This window comes from Sycon ciliatum, chromosome 3, assembly GCF_964019385.1.
Source record: "Sycon ciliatum chromosome 3, ocSycCili1.1, whole genome shotgun sequence".
Classification (NCBI taxonomy): Eukaryota; Metazoa; Porifera; class Calcarea; order Leucosolenida; family Sycettidae; genus Sycon; species Sycon ciliatum.
In genome coordinates this window covers 41,800,407-41,823,391 of record NC_088645.1, presented here as the reverse complement: position 1 = coordinate 41,823,391, position 22,985 = coordinate 41,800,407, and the positions used below count along the sequence as shown (strand labels likewise).

The 22,985-nt window shown below is 48.8% G+C and overlaps 2 protein-coding genes across 2 annotated transcripts in view; both read right to left on the bottom strand.

Moving 5' to 3' along the window:
• The window catches only part of LOC135812250 (uncharacterized), a 31,893-nt gene extending 20,938 nt beyond the window's left edge, over positions 1 to 10,955 (bottom strand). The window contains exons 1-8 of the mRNA XM_065325594.1: positions 10,509 to 10,955; positions 8,334 to 8,358; positions 6,628 to 6,675; positions 3,825 to 3,878; positions 3,104 to 3,163; positions 2,728 to 2,805; positions 1,840 to 1,898; positions 1,117 to 1,619 (exon numbers count right to left, since the gene is read on the bottom strand). Of these exons, the coding sequence (XP_065181666.1) occupies positions 1,117 to 1,619; positions 1,840 to 1,898; positions 2,728 to 2,805; positions 3,104 to 3,163; positions 3,825 to 3,878; positions 6,628 to 6,675; positions 8,334 to 8,358; positions 10,509 to 10,729 (1,048 nt within the window). The 5' untranslated portion in view covers positions 10,730 to 10,955. The remainder of the gene's footprint in view (positions 1 to 1,116; positions 1,620 to 1,839; positions 1,899 to 2,727; positions 2,806 to 3,103; positions 3,164 to 3,824; positions 3,879 to 6,627; positions 6,676 to 8,333; positions 8,359 to 10,508) is intronic.
• A 7,271-nt stretch (positions 10,956 to 18,226) lies between these two features.
• Positions 18,227 to 22,815, bottom strand: LOC135812265 (RNA-binding protein with serine-rich domain 1-like). Its single transcript, XM_065325629.1, has 4 exons — positions 22,683 to 22,815; positions 22,382 to 22,603; positions 20,591 to 21,431; positions 18,227 to 19,220 (listed from the first exon to the last, which is right to left on the bottom strand). Coding segments are annotated over exons 1-4 (1,533 nt in total). The 5' UTR covers positions 22,685 to 22,815; the 3' UTR covers positions 18,227 to 18,752.
• Positions 22,816 to 22,985: the final 170 nt, after the last annotated feature.

The window sequence follows — 22,985 nt, the reverse complement described above, 5'->3', positions numbered from 1 at the left end:
CCACGCGGAGCTTATGTGGCTCCTCTATTTCTTCGTGGTTCCACGTGAAGCACCACGTGTGTATGGGTGGAATCTGGCAGCATGTCCTCGTCCTCGTCCTCTTGCCGCCGCTGCTCCTTTTCCATGGGCCACACCATAGTCTTCATCGCCATCATCCGTTTCACTGCTTTCCTCCAAAGTACTCGCAGACTCGCCTTGATTGCCATCACTCTCTGGTTCAAATTTTTTTAAATTGACGTCTTCAGATTCAAGTTCATCTTGCTTGTCCGAGCTATTCCCGCTCTCAGGGCTACAGGAATCAGCAGCAGACTCACTGGAAGAGCAGCTGTCATCCTCAGATGGAAGCGTAAACAATAAATCGACAGCAGACTGCGCGTCCAGGCGCCTGGCCATGATAGCTTCTTCTTCAAATTTGCAGTATTCTTCAAAAAATGCCAAAGTACGCGCACAAAGCACTTTTATGACGGCGCGCATTCAATCGTGATTTTCTCGAAGAAGAAAAAAGATGTGCAGCACACGGTTTTCTCGATGGTAGGTGATTCCTTAGGTTTTCAGCAGTAGTTTACGATTTTTCCGAGCACGGTGCGGTAAAATACCATGGTTTACGGAGTGAAAAACGAATTCGACACATTCACCCTATGTACGGCTGATAAAGGGTTAAAGCGAATTTACACACCCACGCCACGCCACACCACATACTCCGGCATACTAGTACACTGGCTGTTGGTAACCACCTAGGAGAATGAAAGAAGAGCTAGGAGAATGAGAAAGAGAAGAAAGTCGTGTGCAACCAGAATCGTCGGGAATTGAACCCGCAACCTCTCGATTGGAAATCGACTGCACATACCACTGCACCATATGGGGGGGGGGGGCACACCTTGACCTTGACAAACAGCTGCCGTTAAACGGCTAAGCTGCCCTCATGAGGAGGGGAACAAAGGGGTAGCATCACGGCGTCGCGGCAGAACATCCGGCCTCATGCCACTGCAGATCCTGCTGTCTGCGATATCTCTCGCCGCACGTACAGCAGAACTTGAACTCAAGACACTCCCTCACGGGGGGCACACACACACACACAGAACTAGCACATTTACGCACACTGGTCGTGTGGCCTACCTTTGACACTCCCGACAATTTTCCTCGTCTTCTGCTTTCTAGCCAATGCCACACCGGCCACACCAGCAGCACCAGACGCATGAAGGCCATGTGGCACAATAGCCTTTCCTTGTCTAGCCGCGGTGGGTGAGGATTTTTTCCGCTGCTGAGACGAGGCCAAGGCAAAGGGCTGACCAATGGAAGATCGAGTTGAAGGTTGTCCAATGGCAGCAGCTGCTCTGGCAACGGCCCCTGCAACACTGCTGTTGGTTTGTTTGCCCGGTCTGTTCCTTCCAGCACCAGCAATGGCTGTGCGAATTCTCTCGTCGCCGCTAGTTTCCTCCCCGGCACTCTCCTCATCCGCGTCCTCGTGTCCCTCGTCATCGTCATCCTCGGCACGATCACTTTCCGACTCTTCCGTCGCCGATATGAGATCGTTCTCGGAATGCGAGATGCCGCCTGATGCCGCAGATGACTCCGTCCGCTTAGATGGTTTGCGCTTCAATCGCTCAAGCCGCTCTGCCCTGAGAAAGCACGCCAACAAAAACAGTACAATGAACATTCAGTCAAGGCTACGATTCACCGGCCGTACCACAGTGCAATAATCACTCATCAACCACCGTGTCACCTTCAAAATATTAACCCGCGCAAGAAGATCTAAATTTCGCGGCGTCTCGTTTATCGTCAAATGACTTTGCATCATGCCAAGTAAGGTCGCACTCGCAGCAGTGCCCTCTTTCTCACCTTTCTAGCTCCATCTGCCTGCGATCTTCTTCTTTCCGTCGCTCGCGCTCTTCTTCGGCCTGTTGCAGAGAGAGGAGAGTGATAAACCAGCATAGTGGAAAATGAAACTTTATAATTATGTGCGGAAGTAGGGTAACATAAACCCGGGAGTAGAGAGTAAACCCTAGCGGCAGATGCAGCGCCTAACGGTGGGGGTGAGCGGATAAGTCTCACAACCACTCGCACAAGTGCCGAGAACGACCCCATTAGCTGCATCCATGAACCAATTTGTGCCTGGCCACAAGTTCCCAGTTGACTGTGGGTAGCAGCACGGCTGGAAAAACCGCTCCCAGGCAGGACTTGAACCAGGTACCTCTCGTATCTCAATCATGGTCTTTGACCAACCCACTGTGCCTGCCTGGTGACAGTAAAACCTGGTTTAAGCGACCACCCCACGGTGCAAGCAAAAGCGGTCGTAAAAGCCAGGTGGTCTTTAGAACCAGGTCCCACAATGTCTGTGTAGAACTGTCGGTGCATGGAAAAACGGTCGTAAAGAGCAGGTGGTCGCTAAACCCAGAGGTCGCTTACACCAGGTTTTACTGTATTGTAAAAAAATTTCCATGAATTCGAATACAGTTAAACCTGTCAAGGCGACCGCTCGGATAAGGCGACCACCTGTCCTAGAGGACCACTGTAACCAGCACCAAGGAATGCTATTTCCAGTCAAATGACCCTGGGCAAGGCGACCACCTGGTAACAGAGACCACATTTTGAATGTCCCTTGAGCGGTCGTCTTAGATAGTGTTCACTGTAGTAATGACATACATGATGACCTGGGCAAACAAATCATAGCCAGGGCCATGAGCTTTCAAGCTCTGTCGTTATGGCAACGTCGCACGCAATACTCACTTTTTTCCTGGCCTGCTCCGCCTTCTCCTCGTTGAGTTTCCGCTGCTCCTCAAGCTCTCGTTTGATCTCCTCTCTTTCCTGAAGATGAATGATGGGAATCACACAACACAACTAAACAAACAACATTCTTCTGATGTATTGGATAGGGCACACTGAGGGGGCAAACTATCTGGGCTCGAACGTAGTCCAGCTTTTCCACACGCGCTTGCCTGGCAACTTGCTTGTACAGGCAAGCAAGCCTTCAAGCATGAAACGAAACCGAGATCACATGATCAGTGGAGCTATCCATGCCTCCTCCCTGCCGTTATTTATTTGGGGGGGGGGGGGGTAAGTGCAGATATGGCATGAAAAAGTCACATGCTGACTGGCCTCTCACCATTTGCCGTCGTCTCTCCTCCTGAGCCAACTGCTTCTTGCTCTTCTGCTTGTTGGTTGTCTAGGTTACCAAACACAGCCAAACACACAAGAGAGAACCAGACAGAATAATCGTATGGGTTTTTTTTAGGTTTCGTGCCAGGGTAGCCTAAGGCTAGGCTAGTTGGACAGAAGAGAAGAAGAGAAGAAGAAAAAGAACAGGGACAAACAACTAGAACTGGCATTCTCCTGGGAGTAAAGCCCTGATAAGCACAATGGGCAAGATAATGCTCTCTCTCTCTCTCTCTCTCTCTCTCTCTCTCTCTCTCTCTCTCTCTCCCTCCCTCCGTCCTTCTCTCCCTCTCACACACTCTCTCTCTCTCTCTCCCTCCCTCCGTCCTTCTCTCCCTCTCACTCTCTCTCTCTCTCTCTCTCTCTCTCTCTCTCTCTCTCTCTCTCACACTCTCACACTCTCTCACTCTCTCTCTCTCTCTCTCACTCTCACACTCTCACTCTCTCTCTCACACTCTCTCTCTTTCTCTCACTCTCTCTCTCTCTCACTCTCACTCTCTCCCTTTCTCTCACTCTCTCTCTCTCTCTCTCTCTCTCTCTCTCACACACACTCTCTCTCTCTCTCACTCTCTCTCTCTCTTTCTCTCTCACTCTCTCTCTCTCTCTCTCTCTCTCTCTCACCCTCTGTCTCTCTTTCTCTTTCTCTCTCACTATTTCTCTCTCTCTCTCACCTTAGTAGCAGCCACAGTGGAAGGCTTCTCCTTCTTCTTGCTTGGAACTGCATGCTGCAGAGGCAAGATGTAAGGATTCACACGGTGCATTCCACATCATTGGACTCGAAGATGTCCGAAATCCCACAACTGACGAAGCCATGCAGGCCCGTCGCATCAACTTTGGAGGTGGGGCGGCCATGGAAGGGGAGGGGGGCTCCCCGGGGAAACAATTTCAAAAATCGAGAAAAAAATTGTCAATTGCAAGGATATTCAGGCAGTAGGTGCCATTTCAGTGTAACTGCAAAGAACTGTTTTTGATTTTGCACCACACCACGATTGGGGACACGGATTCTTCATTATTTGCCACGTTTGCGCTGAGCTGCAATCATCGCGCTTTGTTGCAGTGTACTAAAAAGAAAAAGGAAAAAACGGCCGAGAAAGTGGGACGGCATCAGCCGCCCCAGCCCACAGCCCCGGCTGTGATGGCCTTGCCATGTGAATCGATTCCCAATGCACACCTAGTCCACACCACACGGAGGACATCAGAATAGGATGGTCGACGGAGTTAACTACAGTTTCCAGTGTCACTTCAGTTGTCCTCTTCCCCTGATTATGAGTAGGGCTGTGTTTGCTAGTAAAAAAAGAAAAGAAAAAAAGAAGGACCGATTAGAACACGTTCGACGACGAGCAGCCCGTATCTGCTTGCGGATCCCCCTTTTTGCACCAGTCCATCACAGCTCACTTCTTCGCCATCTCCACCTTCCCACATTAGTCTCCCAGCCACTCTTACGACAGCTTACTCTTACCCACAACATAAAGTACATCCGCGCTCCCCTTCACCTGCAGCAGCCTACCTTTGAACGACCAATTACAGAGCAGCCATATGCACTAAGATACACGAGAACATACACATCGAGAACATTACATACATTACATACATACCGATACATCAACTCACTCATCAACCTGTCCCTGTCCCCCCCCCCCCCCCCTCCCCCGACCTGTCCCTTCACAGTTTCAACCAACTACATGTACCCCCCCCCCCTCCCCCGACCTGTGTGAAACAAATAGCAATCATGCGTTTAAAAATCAATGGCGCCTAGCCTCATTCTATCATCCATATGCTCCTATAGTAGCTCACACTGTACCCCGTCATAACCCCATCCCTCAGCAATGCATTGGCTTCCTTACTTGCTAGACTGATCTTATATGATTCTGGACTGATTTGAATAATAACTATTATCTTCCTTATTGGTCATGGGCCATCGTGGAAATAAAGGATAATAGTTACTGTGACAACGGAGCGGCGGGAACCTCGAATAGCGAGTACAGAGTATAATTGTACTGTATGTATGTCTAGTATAAGTATTATATTATAACAAGGGATGGAGTGTATATGGAGATATATACACCACTTAGGGAGGGCACACCTAAGACTGTGGGTGTATATGGAGTGAGGTATAAGGTTCAGTAAGTCTACAAATTTTCGGCCCATTCAAATTTCGGCCTCCCGGGGCTAAAACACATTTCGGCTGAAAAATATTTTCGGTCTGTACTGATGCTGCCTGTACACACTGTCACACTGAACCTTGCAGAACAAATTTTCGGCTGCAACAAATTTTCGGCTGCAACAAATTTTCGGCTGCAACAAATTTTCGGCTGCAACAAATTTTCGGCTGCAACAAATTTTCGGCCAAATACGTGATCAGGCCGAAAATAGCCGAAAATATATATGCGCCGAATATTTGTTGCAGCCGATTTTTTTGTTTTGCAAGATTCAGTGTGCCAGTGTTTACAGGAAGCATCAGTACAGGCCGAACATATTTCGCAGGCGAAATGCGTTTTAAACGATTAGCCGACAATAAATTTTTTTTTTTTTTCACGGTTCGCGTGAGACTCGGCCAAAGGCCCAGTTTTCCGCATCCGCAGGAACGCCACCACCCTCTTGGATCAAGGCGCAGATGCAGCTCCTAAGCGGTGGGAGGTGAGTAGATCAGACCCACCACAAAGTGGTCAAAGACCGAAATCCCATTCACTGCATCCATGTTTCCCAAATATGCCGACAATAAATATTTGCTGCCTTACAGTACACCTGTTACCCGCTCACTTGCTCCAGGTAGTTAGGGCCGCCATCAGACACATCTCACGACAAGAACAACAACAATACGGGGTGGACTCAAACTGCTACATAACAGAGGACGAGACAGAGGCGGACGAAACAAGACTACACGCGACGAGACAAAAACTGAGAACTGGACAAGAAAGGCAAACATGTTAGCAGCATACGAGCATGCGCAATACAATACATTTTTCACGCCCACACACACGTGACAGTGACATCAACATTCACTAACAACGCATGGTGCACAAAACACTGCAACCAACACAACACAAAAAAGCAACCAAAAATACACAACGGCAAAAGGGCATGAAACGTCTTTCACTAAACACCCAGCGAAGTAATATGGCCTAAGTTTGCATTACCGCTGCGCAACATTCTCCCAATCAAAGACCTTTTCGGGCCTCAGGGGCACAGCAATGTGGCAAGCCTGACAACTGCGAGAATACAACATGGGTAGAGGGACAATCCAATGTGTGTAGTGTGACAATAATATCGTCGTACTACTCGATCTGCGGACAGAACTGGTTCGTTCTTTGTGGACTTATCAGCGCGGCACAGAGGAAATGAGGCCGAAACCTGATAGCCATGAAAAATAAATTTTCCAAAGCCAAATCATCTAATCGTCACACTATAATATGTGTAAAGACGAACGCAAGGGAACATAAGTCCCACTCTCCCACACTACTAGCAAACACATACCCTCTTGTTGGCTTCCCTCTGCTCCGCAAGCTTCGCTTCCAGCTGCTCCTACAAGCAGAACAAAAGCAGGCAACACACGGGCGTCACACACGGTACGAACAGTACGACCACGGGCATACCAGTTTTCGTGTCCACGCTGGTCGGCCCATTCATCCAAAAAAAACAGTAGCAGAGTGCTAAAAACGAGCACTGTTCATGTTAGCCATAAATTCCGAATTTGTTCTCCCAGCAGACCACCCCCCGACCCATTATCGTTCCACTTCCCACTGCACCTATCGTACCACTCCCCGCTGCCCCGTCACGCCACGTAACACGTGAACAGACAAGAAAAAGAAAACAGCGACACTAGACTTGAGCTTAGATCTATCGGTTTCCTCCGAGTTAATGCGTCCTGCCCGAAACATTGTTTTGCAGATCGACAAAGCTTCAAAAAAAAAAGAAGCCTTTCCAGAGAGTAACATGTTGCAACGAAAAACGGAGGCTAGCCACCACGAAATCCAGGAACTAATGTTTTAGGGTTTTACGTCGGGCCCCTAGACGACGGCTACAATGGCCAACCGGACAACAAAGAAGTTGAGGCCAAAGAGAATGATTTTATTTCTTGCGCATGCCTATGGTGTGGTATGGCGTAATAGTCGTGAGTCAGGTCGCTACAATGTTTTCTCCTGTTGTAATAGGTTTAGTTGTTGACTTCTAATAGGCTTTACTTGTCCACTTGAAAAGGAAGAAACATTGAAAGTTGAAACAGTCTAGGATTTTTAAAGTCTAGAAGATGCTGCAGCAACCAAACCATACATGATTCGTTTTCGAAACATCCTTAATGCGGGTACAGTAGAGTCGCGCCTCGTCGAAGAACATGGAACCCATGAACGCACAGCCTGAAATACTAAAACCATGGAGCCCATGAACGCACCGTCTGAAATACTAAAACCATGGAGCAAATGAACGCAGAGGCTGAAATACAAAAAAAAGCCGCGGTCTGGAGTAAAGACCCCCGGTACTGCGTTTCTGACGTTCAATTCTCAGACACGACCAGATGACCTCTACAGAAACGCACTTCCGCAATGATCAATTTAGTGTCAGCAATTCCAGACCTTTTCTGAGAACTCGCAGAGTCCATTGTAGCCATATGCATATTTAGTATTGACAATAGGTACTTCAACTGCAAAATTCGTTCTCTTTGCTGCATACGTCACGATAAATAAATATTCTTCACTGGTTTGAGGGAAAGACGGAAACGGGATAAGTCTGAAGAAAAAATGGACTGTCACCACCAGGACTCGAACCAGGGACCCTCGCTTGTAGCCAGCGATGCTCTAACCACTGACTGAGCTATGGTGTAGTCGTCATCCCAGCTGCGACCGTTCAACATAAATAAATAAATAAATGCATTCACCAAACTTTCGGCCATGGCCCATCTTCAGGATGAAAACATTCAAATTCCATACCTTGGACTCGGATGCTTCACCTTCCACTCCTTATGTTATTTTTATAACTTAGAACCTTCCAAGTTGGAAGGCTGTTGGAGTGCGCATCCAAGATGTTTTAGAGCTGTTAGCCAGTTAGCTGTAGAATGTCAGTACCGTCGGTCAGTGTCGTGCAATGTTATCGCATGAGCTGATTGTTTAGTTACTAGTGGTGTTAGTGGACATTATAGCGTAACTTGTAGTTCATTGGTCCTTTTTTCTTTTCTTTAAATTCCATACCTTGTTCTCGATAATCTCTTCCGCCCTGAGCAAGGAGACAAGCAAATATACACATGTACAAAACACATGCTCACACACACACACGCATGCACACGTACACACACACACATACACACACACACACACACACACACACACACACACACACACACACATACACATACACACAGACATATACGACCACCACACCATCACAGCACACAAAACAATCAATGTATCAAAGCGAAATCTGAAGGCATTATTTCTCACACCACCCTACCGGGCCTACTCCCATTGGAAGAAGTAGATTCCATAAACTATCTGTGATACTTCTAATTACAATGTACAGTGGATTAATATGGCGGCAAATACACACCCGGCAATATGGCTGTAAACACATACCTGCCCACACATGCCCTCTACGCTGCAAAGTTACTCAAGAACAGAGCTCTCCTTCTCACCACCACCACCACCATCATCAGTTCGAGTCTGGCGCCTGGGCAATGCATGGTTAGTGGTACTGGTGGTGGTGGTGGTCGTCGTGATTGTGGTGGTGCTGGTGAGAAGGAGAGCTCTGTGCTGGAGTAACTTTGCAGCGTAGAGAGCATGTGTGGGCAGGCGTGTATTTACCGTCATACTACCAGGTGTGTATTTACCAAGTGGTGGAGTGGGCAGTGCCCGGTCTCGAACCACCCGAATAAGGCAGATATGAGTGGACACTTTTTTTTCACTTAGACTGTACAGCTTGTGGTTCATGAAATACGCCGACTACTACATTGTAATTCTACACCAGCCATTTACATCATAGAGCTTGACGACGGCTTCTGGAACGTAATGATCCGAAAAAAATAACAGCCTACAAAAGCTGACAGTATATGTATTGACATTTCAACATTCGAATTACAAGGTGCACTTTTACCGGGCCAATAAACTCCAGTCGTGGACAGGGCAATCCGTTCCAATGACCGGGGCCTGCGCCCTCAGTCTGTCCCTCCAGGAAATTGCGATTCTACGGATGCAACAAATTTCGCGATTTTGACCAAAACCCGCGATTTTCTGAAGAATCCGCGATCTCCCGCGTTTTCTGCACTTCTTTCTACATGTTTATGCACTTTTTACACAGTATACAGTGCTTTCCATGATCCTGTGTACGTAGGTTATTTGCACAGTACGCACATACGATTCTAAGGATGCAACACATTTCGTGATTTGGCCCAAATCCGCAATTTTCTGCCAATAATTCCGCGAGTTCCTGGCAAGTTCTGCATCTTTCCGCCGCATTTTTTTGTTGTTTTCTGCCGCAATTTCTTGTGTAAGTTTTCGAGAATTTTTCCGCAAATTCCCGCAGGGACAGCTCCGTGCGTACAGAATGTTGCACGTCTGTACCGTATGCGTACTCACGGCTGCATGGCCAGCACCCTGGGGCCGCTTGACCTCGGACTGGATTTTTCCATGCCCACGACAGTGCTTGTAAGCAGGTGGGAAACACACGTCACAACTTCCATGCGTGTACGAGCGTGTGTCCGCGCCCATGCGCATTGATGTGTGTGCGTGCGTGTGTGTGTGTACACGTCCCCCTGTGTGGGGCGTGTGTATTTGCGGGGGAGGGGGCACGTGTCATACTTGTGCGATGCGTGTGTACATGTACACTTGCTTGTGCGATGCGAGTGTGCCAGGAAGCCCTCATATGGCTTGGGCGAGTAAGAACAACCTTCAAAATCGCTCCAAGCGCTCGTAGAGACAAACCTGTCGTATTTCGTATACGCTTCAATGTGCGACTTGTTCACCATAATCTTTTTTTGTGCGTTTTATGTCTCCATGACGTCGAGACATCAGGTCAGCTGAGGGCAAAAAGCCTCACCATCACTATGCTCCCACTATGCAATTTTGTTGTCTTTACCTAGACCTGTGAGCTGTGATCATTGTAAAAAAATAGAAAATCTCGGGGTGAGCGCCGCTGACGGGCACGGCGCCGCATCCTTGGAAAAGCACTATTGTCTTCTCTAAAAATGGAGTCAAATATCAGCTACTAGTATCAAAATCTTACGTATTCGACAACTAAATTATTTATAGTCGAATATCCAATATACTAGTATTTGGGCGCTGAAAAAGGGTCCAGAGAAACCAGCGCTAGCGGGGTCAAACACACTCAGATAAATCAGAGCTGAAACGATTGTTCCTCCTGCAGAAACTTACGAGATGTACTCTCTGTAGGCGTCCCTGGCTGCGACCGCCGCGATCTCCGCTATCTTGCTCGCGGACGGTCCAGCCACGAGGGCCTCCGACACAGCTGCATCGCGTTCGTTGCTGGAAAGGATTATAAGCCTGCCTGCTGCCTCGGCAGCCGCCTGACGGTTTGGCTGGCTGGCGATCTGCCTTTTCACATAGCATCGAACACAGTTGCACTGGTCCACCATAGCAGTGCTGGTTCGCAAAACCTACTAGTATTCTTCTTCGAGCATCTACCGTAGCAGTGTTCGCTAGTGACCTATGCGAGCCATCAACCTACATTTCGTAGTGCACAAGACTCAGTGTCGCGAATCAGTATTGCACCATGAATCAAGGACTTAGGTGAACGAGACAAACCAAGAAAACCAACACACAGTCATAAAGACGTCCTTTTCGCTCTAGCTCTCTAGCTCTCCGTCTAGGAATGGACGAAAACACCGTCAAGCCAAGAAAATCAGGATACAGTCTAGAAGATCCACTTTTTTAACACTCAAAGCCTCTTCTTGTACGGGCAAAACAGAAATAAAAACAGTTACTAGGAGTAGGAGTAGTAGTCATGGTAGTCATCTACACTGTAGATCTACGTGTACTAGTACTAGTAGTAGTACTTTCCGTACTTTGCCTAGTATTATGTGTACTTCATCTTGGCAGTTCCGGAGTATTTTTTTATTCATAATATTTATGCCATTTATGGTGGCAAACACGCGCCTGGTACACACTGTACCTGCATGCGGCGCCGGTAGGCAATCTTATTACAATAGTCATGTAGGTAACGATTTCTTGTGAAGCTTTTGTGTTCAATCCTATAATTATTTGAGTGTTCTATGTATTTCTGAATTTGGGTTGTCCTCTTGCTTTGACTCATACTTTATGGTTTCGCGCGATTGGCCCAATTGGTGTTGTGAACAAACCCGTTCTCCAGTAGAATGTGAGAGCGGGTAGATTAACAGTACAGTGTCAATGTAGATACCCTCGTTACTGACGTTAGTAGTACAGCATCAAGACGACCTCATAAACAGCACCTACCCACCCCCGGCCCCGGGGTTGTCTCTGCCGATACGAGGGTAGATCTGTTGTTGGTTTGACAGCATGAAAGCGGAGGGTACACCTGTAGGATGTAGGACTAGGCTGGAGGCGGCGGCGGCATGTACCAAAATGCTATGTACCGCGTACCGGCAGCTTTCATGTTCTGCTGCCGCATGCACTCAGATACAGATCGAGATATAATTCCACGACGCCGACTTAGGTTCCAGCGGATAATGCTCTGAAAATGTTCGTATAATGATCACCATAATACTCCAAAACTGCCTTATACATGTAATGCTGATTATAATGCTTCAGTAAGTGATAGAATGCTCTTGGTTTGGGACAATAATGGAAGAAAGTCTGCAAATTGCCAAACTTCCAGGAAATTACGCATGTCGTCGATCTGCCTTTGAAGCTGCCACATTATCTCTCACGACCTCCACCACTTCTTAGCACTATAAGACATGATTGCTTCTCCATCGGCTGCTCTCCATTCCAACTTTGATGCAGCGTTGTGGCAGAGCAGTCGGTGTATCAAATCTTTCCCCTAATTATCCATGTAGTGGGAGATGAAACCATTATTGCAGGTAGTCGATCATTGTTGGGATGAAGTTTATCTTAGCAAATAGTATTCCTGCCTGCAGACAAGTTGTCACTGCTTCCACTCTGTGAATAATAATAATGTCTTCATCTGAAACACCAGACACGAGGCCAGCTCCTGAGAGCCGATCTAAGATGGAGATCCCTCCCATTTGCCGAACTCCTGAAAACACGTGGTCAGAAGTTATTGTGCCACTCTACAGCCTTTGCGTGTGCTCTCATCTTCTCCTCGAGATGGTGTGTAGACGTATGGTGTGCCACAATACTCTTCTTTTCTGATAGCATTTGACTGTAACGCTAGGCCTGTCATTACAACCGTCCACAACTAACTGTACGTGCTTCATCAGGAAAGTAAGACAGGCGCTGCTGAGCGCTCCAATCGGCTTGGTACTGAGTCCATGAGAAATGCTAGTTCTTTTCCAGCCTCCTGAGCTGGACTCAGCGAAGGCAGTGCTTTTGGAACAAGCCCTTTCTGTTTATAGCCGCTCCTTCATCCTGGTCCAAATTTAGCATTGCATCAGTGTCTACTTCAATATCGCTAGAGATGCTATCGCCAGAGCCTCTGGCACAACGAGAAAACTCTTCTTCGTCTGTTTGATATTCACTTCCCGTATGTCTCCTCCATAGCTCTAAAAGTAAAAGAAACCTCGTAAATCATTTCTCCGGATTTGTGTCACTCGATCTTCAACTGCCATGCTTCGGCCTCGGTTGGCCATGCTTCACAAAGGGCTTGTACGTACAGTCATGTAACTGTAAGACTATTAAATAGTTCGGTATACATTTACCTGATCTGACCTAGTACCTGCACAGTCATAACGTGTTTATAATTACCGGTATGTAGCAATGTGGCCAGGTAAATGTACAATCGTAAAAAATAATTATAATATTAATAAGCATCAGTGCTAAATGTGTTACCATGGTTACGTGTCTACACAAAGTCTACTATGATCATGAAACTCGTTATGCCGTTCAAACATCACAATAGTCACAGTGCTCGTTTTGTTCCTTTCTAATGCTCCATAATCATGATAATGGCATTAACTGCTGAAAATGTGAAAAAGATGGAGGCTTTCGAAATCATGAGAAGCTATCGACGCCTTCTCAGGATTCCGTTCACTGATCGCCGGACGAATGTGTCTGTTAGAGAGGAAATAAAATAGTATTCACAAATAAGTCCCACTTATTGTTTCTGTTCGTAAAAGGAAATTGCAATGTTTTGGTCATATTGTTCGTTCCGGCTGTTTGTCATTGACTGTTCTTCAGGGTTGTGTTGCTGGAGGTCGTGGCCGAGGCAGGCCCAGAATGTCATGGCTTGATAATTAATTTTCATGGACTGCACTTGACGTGCAGTCCCTGCTCGCTGCTAGCTGCACGCGATCGATTTTTATGGCGCTCGCTTGTTCATACATGTACTTGCTCTGTGACGCCCCGACGGCCTTAGCCTTAGGGCTATGGCAGTATGGGCTTGTGGTGGTGATGGTGGCGGTGATTATCCGCTGAACCCTAGCCTACAAGGTAGGTCACACCGTCCGTATGCAGTAGCACTACAACACATTGTAGTAGTAGTGGCCGCCATGGCCGTGGCCGAGGATCCATCAAAGATCCAAGTCCAAGATTAGAATGATAAGAAGATGCCATGCCTCGACAACAACAACAAACGTACAGTGTAGATTTATAGGGACCGGCGGATTCTGCTCGAAAAGGTGGCGGATTCTGCTCGAAAAGGTGGCGGATTCTGCTCGAAAAGGTGGCGGATTCTGCTCGAAAAGGTGGCGGATTCTGCTCGAAAAGGTGGCGGATTCTGCTCGAAAAGGTGGCGGATTCTGCTCGAAAAGGTGGCGGATTCTGCTCGAAAAGGTGGCGGATTCTGCTCGAAAAGGTGGCGGATTCTGCTCGAAAAGGTGGCGGATTCTGCTCGAAAAGGTGGCGGATTCTGCTCGAAAAGGTGGCGGATTCTGCTCGAAAAGGTGGCGGATTCTGCTCGAAAAGGTGGCGGATTCTGCTCGAAAAGGTGGCGGATTCTGCTCGAAAAGGTGGCGGATTCTGCTCGAAAAGGTGGCGGATTCTGCTCGAAAAGGTGGCGGATTCTGCTCGAAAAGGTGGCGGATTCTGCTCGAAAAGGTGGCAGATTCTGCTCGAAAAGCAGTGAAATTGGCAGTGAAATTGGCAGAACCATACAAACCTTATGGCGGGCAATTCCTCGAATTCTGCTCCATTTCTTTATCCCCATACCAAACATGCATGAAACTTACCAGAAAAAGTACATGACGTAATGATGTATGTACCGAATTCTGCCAATTATATTATTTTTCTGCCGGCAGAATCCGCCGGACCATAGTACAGTCGTCCCTCTCTAATCCGGCACTTTATAATCCAGCACCCTCTATAAACCAGCACAATTTTCAGTAGCCAAATGTCCTCTTCATGCACATTGCAGCAGTAGATCAGATTTGTTAATCCAGCACCCTCCCTAATCCAGCAGATTTCCGTGGCACAAATGGTGCCGGATTATAGAGGGACCACTGTACTAGGGTGTAGAACTGTAGATCCAGTGACAGTGTAGCTTTCAACAAGAGTGAAGACAGTCACCTGGTCACAACCATGGTCATGGACTGAGTCTGTTGGAGTGCGTCAAAACCAGCCATGCCGTTCAGGGGGAATACCCCTTGTGTTTCCCCCTGACGCAATGAGTGTCCTGCTGTCCCGGCGCGACTGCACCGAGGCGAGTGAGCTGATCCCCACCCGAGCCGAGGCCGAGTAGAGAGCTGTGCAACTGCCAGTGCAAACCAGCACTACACTACAGCCTGATCCGCGGTAGATCTACGCGGTACAGTCACGCCCCCCCCCCCCCCCCAACGCCATGCATGCACGACCGGCGCTCACAGCCGACGCGACGTTAGATCTACCAAGTACCAGACTATGGCATGCAGTATTATGGGCGCGCGTCACCAAGCCAAGGGCAAGGTCACTCTTTGACTTTTCGAGGAGTTTCGTTTTTCTGAAGAGGTTGCACAAGCTAATTATTGGCCTCGTTACCATGGTTACGACGTTAGAAAAGGAAAGTCTCCTCGAAACTCCACAACTTCATCCGATGGGAGACTCCGAGAGGTGGATTAGTTCGGAAGAGTGTGCGATATTGTGTATTGCTCCCTGCATGGGAGCTCGCGCTTTTCCTGCCGACTTGAATTCTCACTTGACTGACTCAAGACTGCCATCCAGAGCACGAGAACTGAGTCCATCGAACCATCCACCATGGTCCGCTCGGCAAACCTGCTAGAAAGCACCACTCCCTGCTCAATACACAGTGTTTCGGGGAATTCACCCCTCCGCATCAGTTGAGGCTGAGGAAGATTGTGCCTGAAGAGCACCACTTATATAGTGCCCTCCGACTCCCGCCACAAACATCACCAGCTAGGGACCGATACGCGATACACACTTTAATACAGAGACGCTCCGTTTCCAGCGCTAGCGCGACAAACACCTCGTGAACACCAGATACTGAGATAGCAGCGTGAGTCAGTTTTCGTTATGGAGGTGCTAGCTGAACGTTCATGAACAAGCGCTGAGGACCGTTGCCAGGCGTTGGCCATTCACAACGTTGTTGCCTCCAAACCATCTAATTCGCAAGCCCACGCGGGGGGCGGGACAACAATGTGAGGAAGAGGTTGGTGCGACTTCGGCGATACTTGGGGAATTGTGTGTTGCTCCCTACTTGGCCATCAGGGAGTCGTACCCAAATTCGCGAGTCGTACCCAAACTAGTTTGGGTACGACTCCCTGATGGCCATAAACTAAAGCACACACACATGCACAGACAGACCTCAGACCTCAGACATTCCCATCGCGGAAGCGATGATAGCGAACAGCTATGTTAGACATGGCAACTTGTGCTGGGATTACACCAATCACCATTCAACAGCTTGCAAGGCTGATGAATTGACCGCCACTATGTTTAGCCTGGTATCCACCACACAGCTGTTTGAAGTGACTTTTTCTGGCAGGCAGGCATAGTGGGATGGTCTAAGACCATGATTGAGAAACAGAGGGTACCAGGTTCAAGTCCTGCTTGGAAGCGGAAGGATTTTTTCCAGCCGTGCTGCGACCCACAGTTAATTGGGAACTCGTGGCCTGGCACGAGGAAAACATGGATGCAGTGAATGGGATTTTCGGTCTTTGACCACTTGCTGGTGAGCTGATCTACTCACCTCCCACCGCTTTAGGAGCTGCATCTGCGCCTTGATCCTTGAAGGGTGGTGGCGTTCCTACGGATGCGGAAAACCCGGCTTCCAGCCGAGTCTCACGCGAACCGTGAAATTTTTTTTCTGGCCAGTGAATCCCTATTTTTCATTTCAATTTCAGACAGACACACACACGCACACACACGCGCGCGTGGTAAGTTCCCGTTTTCAATTCCCTCAGCCTTATGAATACCGGGTACTTTTCTTTCTTCTTTTATTTTGAATTTCGGCCGGTGTGGTTGGAAAAGTACTTCGTGTTGGAGATGAGACCAGGGGAAGCAAGTTGTGTGAGTCCGCCTTTCGGCACCGGAAGTACAGCTCGGTCGACTCGACTACATTGTATTTCTGAGTCATACCTTGATTAGTTCTGGTGTCAGGTGACCTGTGTCAGAGAGTGCAGTCGACTCCTGATGCATGGATAACGAACACCATTGTGCAGGAGGTTACCATTACTTAGCCATGTCTCACCCTACACAGTGGGTCCATTGTTTTTAATATTAGGCATCTGTCTCCCCCCCCCTCCTCCACCCTACACAGTGGGTCCATTGTTATTAGGCATCTGCCTGTTTTGGTTTCTCCACTATAAATAAAAATACTATTACTACTGTACTACATAGGAGAATTAGGGTGTCATCGATTGGCGAATCTGGATTGAGTGCGAGCAGGCGGTGTGGTCCGAGCAACACTGGACCAATCGAACAAAACAAGGGCGGAGTACGCAACATGTACGCATAATCGTACAAAGATTCCATTTCCACTCCGGCCACTCCCGGTGTGGTCGGATTCCACTCCAAGTACACCTACTCCGGATTCGACCAAACGATCACGCTCACCCGGAGCACACTTGCTCATCAAGCCAGAGCTTCCCTTTCCCAGCTCCGAACGATAACACACCAGCAAAGGTCTAGCGAGAAAATACGTCACGTACATGTACAAGAGTAGATAGTCGAAACGGACAACAGGAGCAAGATTTGATACAGAAGGACACGTTTTGCCGACATTCATCTCCTTCAGAATGCTAATGGTAGAGAACACATTTATCATAATATTATAGATCTGTGCTAAGAGTTTGTTATGATTCAGCGAACACTGCAGCTACACAATCAGTGGCAGCAGCAGCGGCAACTACAAAACAACAACAAAAGTCAGAGTGCTCTAACTGCGATAAACACAGCGAGCTTTGCACGAGGGCAGATCACTACAAGGTTACCGCTATTTATAAGCAAGAGTACATAACCTCATCCCCCAGCTACCGTAAAAGTCCGTAAATAAGTACCTGCCCGAAAGAAATGCCCCCTTCATTCTTTTGGCTCTGTCTGTTGAAGTCAAGTCGAGCCCGATAAACATACTGCCCGAAATAAGTACCGGTACGGTGCGTACATGCAGCACGTAGCATGTACATCGACATGAAAATGACTTCTCCACTACACACAAGTCAGGTCCGAAAGTTAGTTCGTGCCCGAAAGTCAGTACCCGCCCGAAAGTTAGGACGGGTGTGGTCACTAAATTCGAAAGTAAATACGTACTTATTTACGGACTTTTACGGTAATTGAGAAAGGGAACGAATACCTATAGACACTATCAGACACATCCACATATCCATGCATGCCGAGTGTGCCTGAAGAGCACCGCTTTGAGAGAGAGAGAGAGAGAGAGAGAGAGAGAGAGAGAGAGAGAGAGAGAGAGAGAGAGAGAGAGAGAGAGAGAGAGAGAGACAGAGAGAGAGAGAGAGAGAGAGAGAGAGAGAGAGAGAGAGAGAGAGCACACAAAGGCGCAGGTAAGCACTCATACACTATAACACAACAAAGCTCCATGTAGCCGATTGACCAAAGGGAAAAATTCAATTCTTTGACAAACACACAAGCACGATTTTTCAATCAAACATTTACAACTCCTAAGCACTTGGAACAGAGCACGTAGTTTGGGGCAGGGCGGAGAGAAACTACACAAAAACTGAAAAAAATGCTGTTAGTTACGCCAGGCAAAACCGCTACGTACATCGCAAGCAAGCCTGGCCAGGGAATTATGGCAAACACAATATTAGCTGACATACACAGGAGAGCAGGAGCATGAGGAGAAAGAGGAGAGAGAGAGAGAGAGAGAGAGAGAGAGAGAGAGAGAGAGAGAGAGAGAGATTTGCAGCATACACCGAGCGCTAGATAACCGCCAGGTAAGCACAACAAACCTCAAGCGAGAGCGTGCAGCTGGCATACTGAGACGACGTTTGCTCTGCGCAGCACCCCCGGGGCTAGTGAGAGGAAAGCAAGCTACGTTGCCGCCCCAAACGCAGCCAATGAGTGTACTGGGATCTGGGATCTTCGTTTTGTCAACGGGCACGTAACAGTGGCTCATCGCTCGTCGGATGATGAGGATCCCGATGAGGAGGATGAGCCGGAAGATGCACTCGTCGAGGATCGTCGCCGTGATCCACCGGCCGGACGTCGAGCGGGTGAAGCGCCGGCACCCCGTCGCCGTGGCGGCGATCGTCGGCGAGGAGACGGGCTGCGGCGGCGAGGTGCAACGTAAACACGACCGCCACCGCCGGCCGGGGCTGAGCGTGCCGACGCTCCGCTGGCGGCGCTAGGCGCGTGCACCAGCACCGCGGTGATCTGCTGTCCGTCGATCTGGCCGGCATTCATGTGACGGATGCACAGGCTGGCCTGCTCCTCCTTCTCAAAGTCCACGTAGCCGAAGCCGCGCGGCAGCTCGGTGCCGCGATCCATGGGTAGGTCGACCGTCTTGACGTGGCCGTATTGCGAGAAGATCTCGCGAAGGTGCTCGCGAGTCACGTTCCTTGTCAGCTTGCCAACGTGCACCTGAAGACGGTGAGAAGAAAACAAACGACAAAGGTTTTTCGGCACATTTTTAGCGCGCTACAGCAGGACAGGGGCTCTGGGCAGACCATCCTGGACGAAAAGGCCATGGTCGTAGCGTGTGTGTATGACGCTACTGTCACTACCGTACAGACACTGCTGCACAATACGGTTACAATTAGAAATACTTATCTGAAAGCAGAGTAAAACCTCGTTAGGACGAACACTGAAAAGGCGAACTTTCGATTAGTCCATTCAGAAAAGGTTGAGCGCTGGCTCTGGAGAGCTCCCGTGTTTGGCGATTTTGTGGTACACTGTGCAGTGCCGCGCGATTCGAAACTTGAAAAAGGGCCCAAAAAGGCACCTCAACTGGGGTTCGAACCGCAAATGTACTGTTATGCAAGTGGAGTGAACGGCCTGGATTTTCATGGTTTTTACCCAATTCAGTGCTTTGGGGACAAAACCTGGCCGAAATCCTATTCTTGTCATGGCTTGCTTTTTGGAGAAATAGACTTCAAAAACACAATTGGAAGAGTATTCCATGGGGGATTGCCAAAAAAAAGGAGACGAAAACTCAAAATTTGACCCGTTTACGGCCAAAAGCTAGGATATCAACCTTTTCTGAATGGACTGTAGTACGAACTACAGTGCATTTCAAAACTATAGACGCGTAGGGTTTTTGAAATATTTCAAATTTGGTTGGAACTTTTTGAGAATAGTTTTCGGAATATTGCTCAGGATCGCTCCACAATTACTCTCATATAGTTTCTAAAGGATTGGATAACAGACGCCCAATTTGGAAAAATTTATGCACAAAGTGATCACATATTTTATGTGGTATAGATGCTGGCATAACGGTTTTTGCCTAGGTACGCGTCTATAGTTTTGAAATGGACTGTAGGGCTAGGCATCACATCAAGTCAAAATTATTCGTTTACGACAAACTCCTGTAGGGCGGACTTTCGTGAAGACGAGCTAATTTCAAGTGTGATTTGAATAAAATCAGCGTATAATACGAACTTTCGGTCCACGTGGGTGCGCTGGCTGTAGTTTTTTTCTTCTTCAGAAAGTCGAGGCCTCTTGTACGGGCAAAACGAATTGACAGCATGTTGCAAGGTGGAGGACATGCTGTCATGAATTCATTGCACATTGTACTGACCTGGTGCTGGGTTATGCTATGAATAAATGCGTTACATGTGCCACAGCATGCACCTTCACATGAATACAATCCATAGTTATGATAGGCATATCATTTTTTTCTCAGATCTGGATAAGAAGAACTCCAGATAAGACAAACAAACTTGTTCAGTCCCTTGAAGTTCGTCCTAACGAGGTTTGACATTATAATTATAAGACCAAACTAGCATCCTGACCTTAGTGGCCTTGGGTGGGGTAGGGCTGCGCCGTCTCCTCTTTGGTGACGGACTCCGGCGTCTCCTTGGAGATGGTGATCTCCTTGGTGAACGTCTCCTAGGCGACAGTGGTGATCGTCGTCTGCGAGGAGGGCTACGGCGACTAGGCGACGGGCTCCGTCGGCGAGCAGGGCTGCGTCGTCTCGGTGACGGGCTGCGTCTCCTTGGCGATGGACTCCGTCGGCGTGATAGTGGAGAGCGTCGTCTTGGCGACGGTCTTCTAGCCGTGGCCGCATTGCGACGGGGAGAGGTGGCGCCCCGCCGTGGTGGCGACGGCTTGCGCGGTGAAGCCTGTCGACGGGCAGCCGGCGAGCTGGCTTTGCCGCGTGAGCTGCGCGGTGGTGATCCAGCACCACCACGCTTGGGTGAGGGACCCTTGGGCGAGCGCTGCGCTCGGCCTCGCCGCGGCGGAGGTGACCTGCTGCTGCTGCTGTCACTACTGCTGTAACTACCACTGCCACTACTGCTGCCGCTGCTGCTACTGCCACTGGAAGCACTGGGAGAGCGGCGACCACGCGCGGATCCGCTGGACGCGGCGGGACGTTTGGACGGGGCTGGAGGTGAGCGTTTGCGTGTCGCCGATGGTGGTGATGAGCGCTTGGACGCTACTGGTGAGCGTGAACGCTTGGCCGACGCCGAGGCAGTGCTGGACTTGCCCGTGCTGGACTTGCCCGTGCTCGACGCGGGCTTCTTGCTGGGCGGTGGACTGCGGCTGCGCGAGCTGCTGGAGCTGCTGCCCGTGTAGCTGGAGCCGGAGCCCGATGAGCTGGTGTAACTGCTGCTGCCACTGTCAGTGCCACTGCTGCTCCCGTCGGGCGACGACGACGGAGAAATAGCAACACACATGCGTGCACAGCCGTACGCGTACGTATACAGACGCACATGCACACGGTGACACACGTGCACACGGAGACACAAGTGCGCACGGGGATACACACACACACACACACACACACACACACACACACACATACACACACATACACACACACGCACATAGGAGACAATGAGGAGGGTTGCCAAGAAAGGGTAGATGCATGGAATGTAATATGATGTATCAAACCCTTTTTTTACTGGGCTCAACATATCTTTCTTTATCCACTGACGATGTTGTTCAGAACAACGAAACGTCTGAAGAAGTATCGTAAATATTTCTATCGTTATTAAATGTTATGAAATATACCACTCTTTGGTCTAGAAAGAATACTGTTTTGATACTCAACATATCTACGGTAAAGTACCGATGATCCCCCCACAGCTGCGTCGTTTCCAGGTTGGTTTTCCAGCAGGTGGCGGAAATTAATTCAAGGCTGTCAGTTGGTGTGCAGTTTATGGTATAAAGCATGGGAGTTGAGTTCTTCCATACCTTCAACGGCTACTAGTACTAGCAAGAGTGCATAGACAAGAGTATGCAGCTGTGGATATCAGTCAGTGCGAGGCACAAACCCACAATTTCTCGTACGAGCCTGTCCGTTTTTGCTCGATCCGTTCCAGTACCTACGCGATCTATAAATGTTGACGCGTGAACCCCAGTTCCGTACGAAAGTTAATTTCAAACAAGAGGGAAAGTGCGACGTTTGATTTTCCGCAGTGCGCGGACTGCAGCTGAATGATGTAATGGCTAATGAAAGCAGCACGCCGCGCATCTGGCCCATAAAAAAGAGATCACAATTGCATACTCTTGTTTATGGACTCTTGGTACTAGTCATGTACATGCTTTGTTTTTTCCCCATGCTCCTCATAGTCCTGTACCTTGAGCTCATAGACCTGGAGCGTCTGGAACCCTTGCTGCTTCTTACTGGTGACCTTCCACGGCCACGGCCCGTGCTGCCTCTGCTAGTGGATGAGGACTTTGCAGGCGCGGACTTTGATGAGGATTTGGCGCTGGACGACGCCGACTTCGATTTGGAATCCCATTTGGACGCCGAGGATTTTGAACTGGGCTTCCTGGCTGGGGAGGGGGAGCGACGCGGCCTGAAACACACGCACCCAGGTGGCAAGCTCAGCTAGAAAGAAGCACGCCGAGGACTGAACAAACAGTGTAAATACTTACATCCTGGCTAGCTCATCAGCCCTAGTACCACAGCATCCACAGTCGTCCAGCAAACTTCGAAACAACAAAATTAGTATCCGAACACCTCTTTTCAAATAATTACTTTCATCCGAAATGAAAAAAATCAGCGAACAACAACAAAAACTGAAAAGCTCGATTTTTTGTTGTTTGATGGTTGATATCGCGATATCGATCGACTCGCGATCGCGCGTCCGTCGCGGCGCGGGCACCCCCGGGCCCCATCTCTGCCGCCATCTTGCATGACACAACGCAAGCGTGTTACCGTGGTGACACGAAATAATC

Excerpts from the sequence above, each read along its gene's own strand:
- LOC135812265 (XM_065325629.1), bottom strand. Across the intron at positions 21,432-22,381 it reads TCCAGGTCTATGAGCTCAAG|CAGTGGCACTGACAGTGGCA; the intron begins GTACAGGACTAT and ends CGACGGGAGCAG. Across the intron at positions 19,221-20,590 it reads CCCCACCCAAGGCCACTAAG|GTGCACGTTGGCAAGCTGAC; the intron begins GTCAGGATGCTA and ends CACCGTCTTCAG.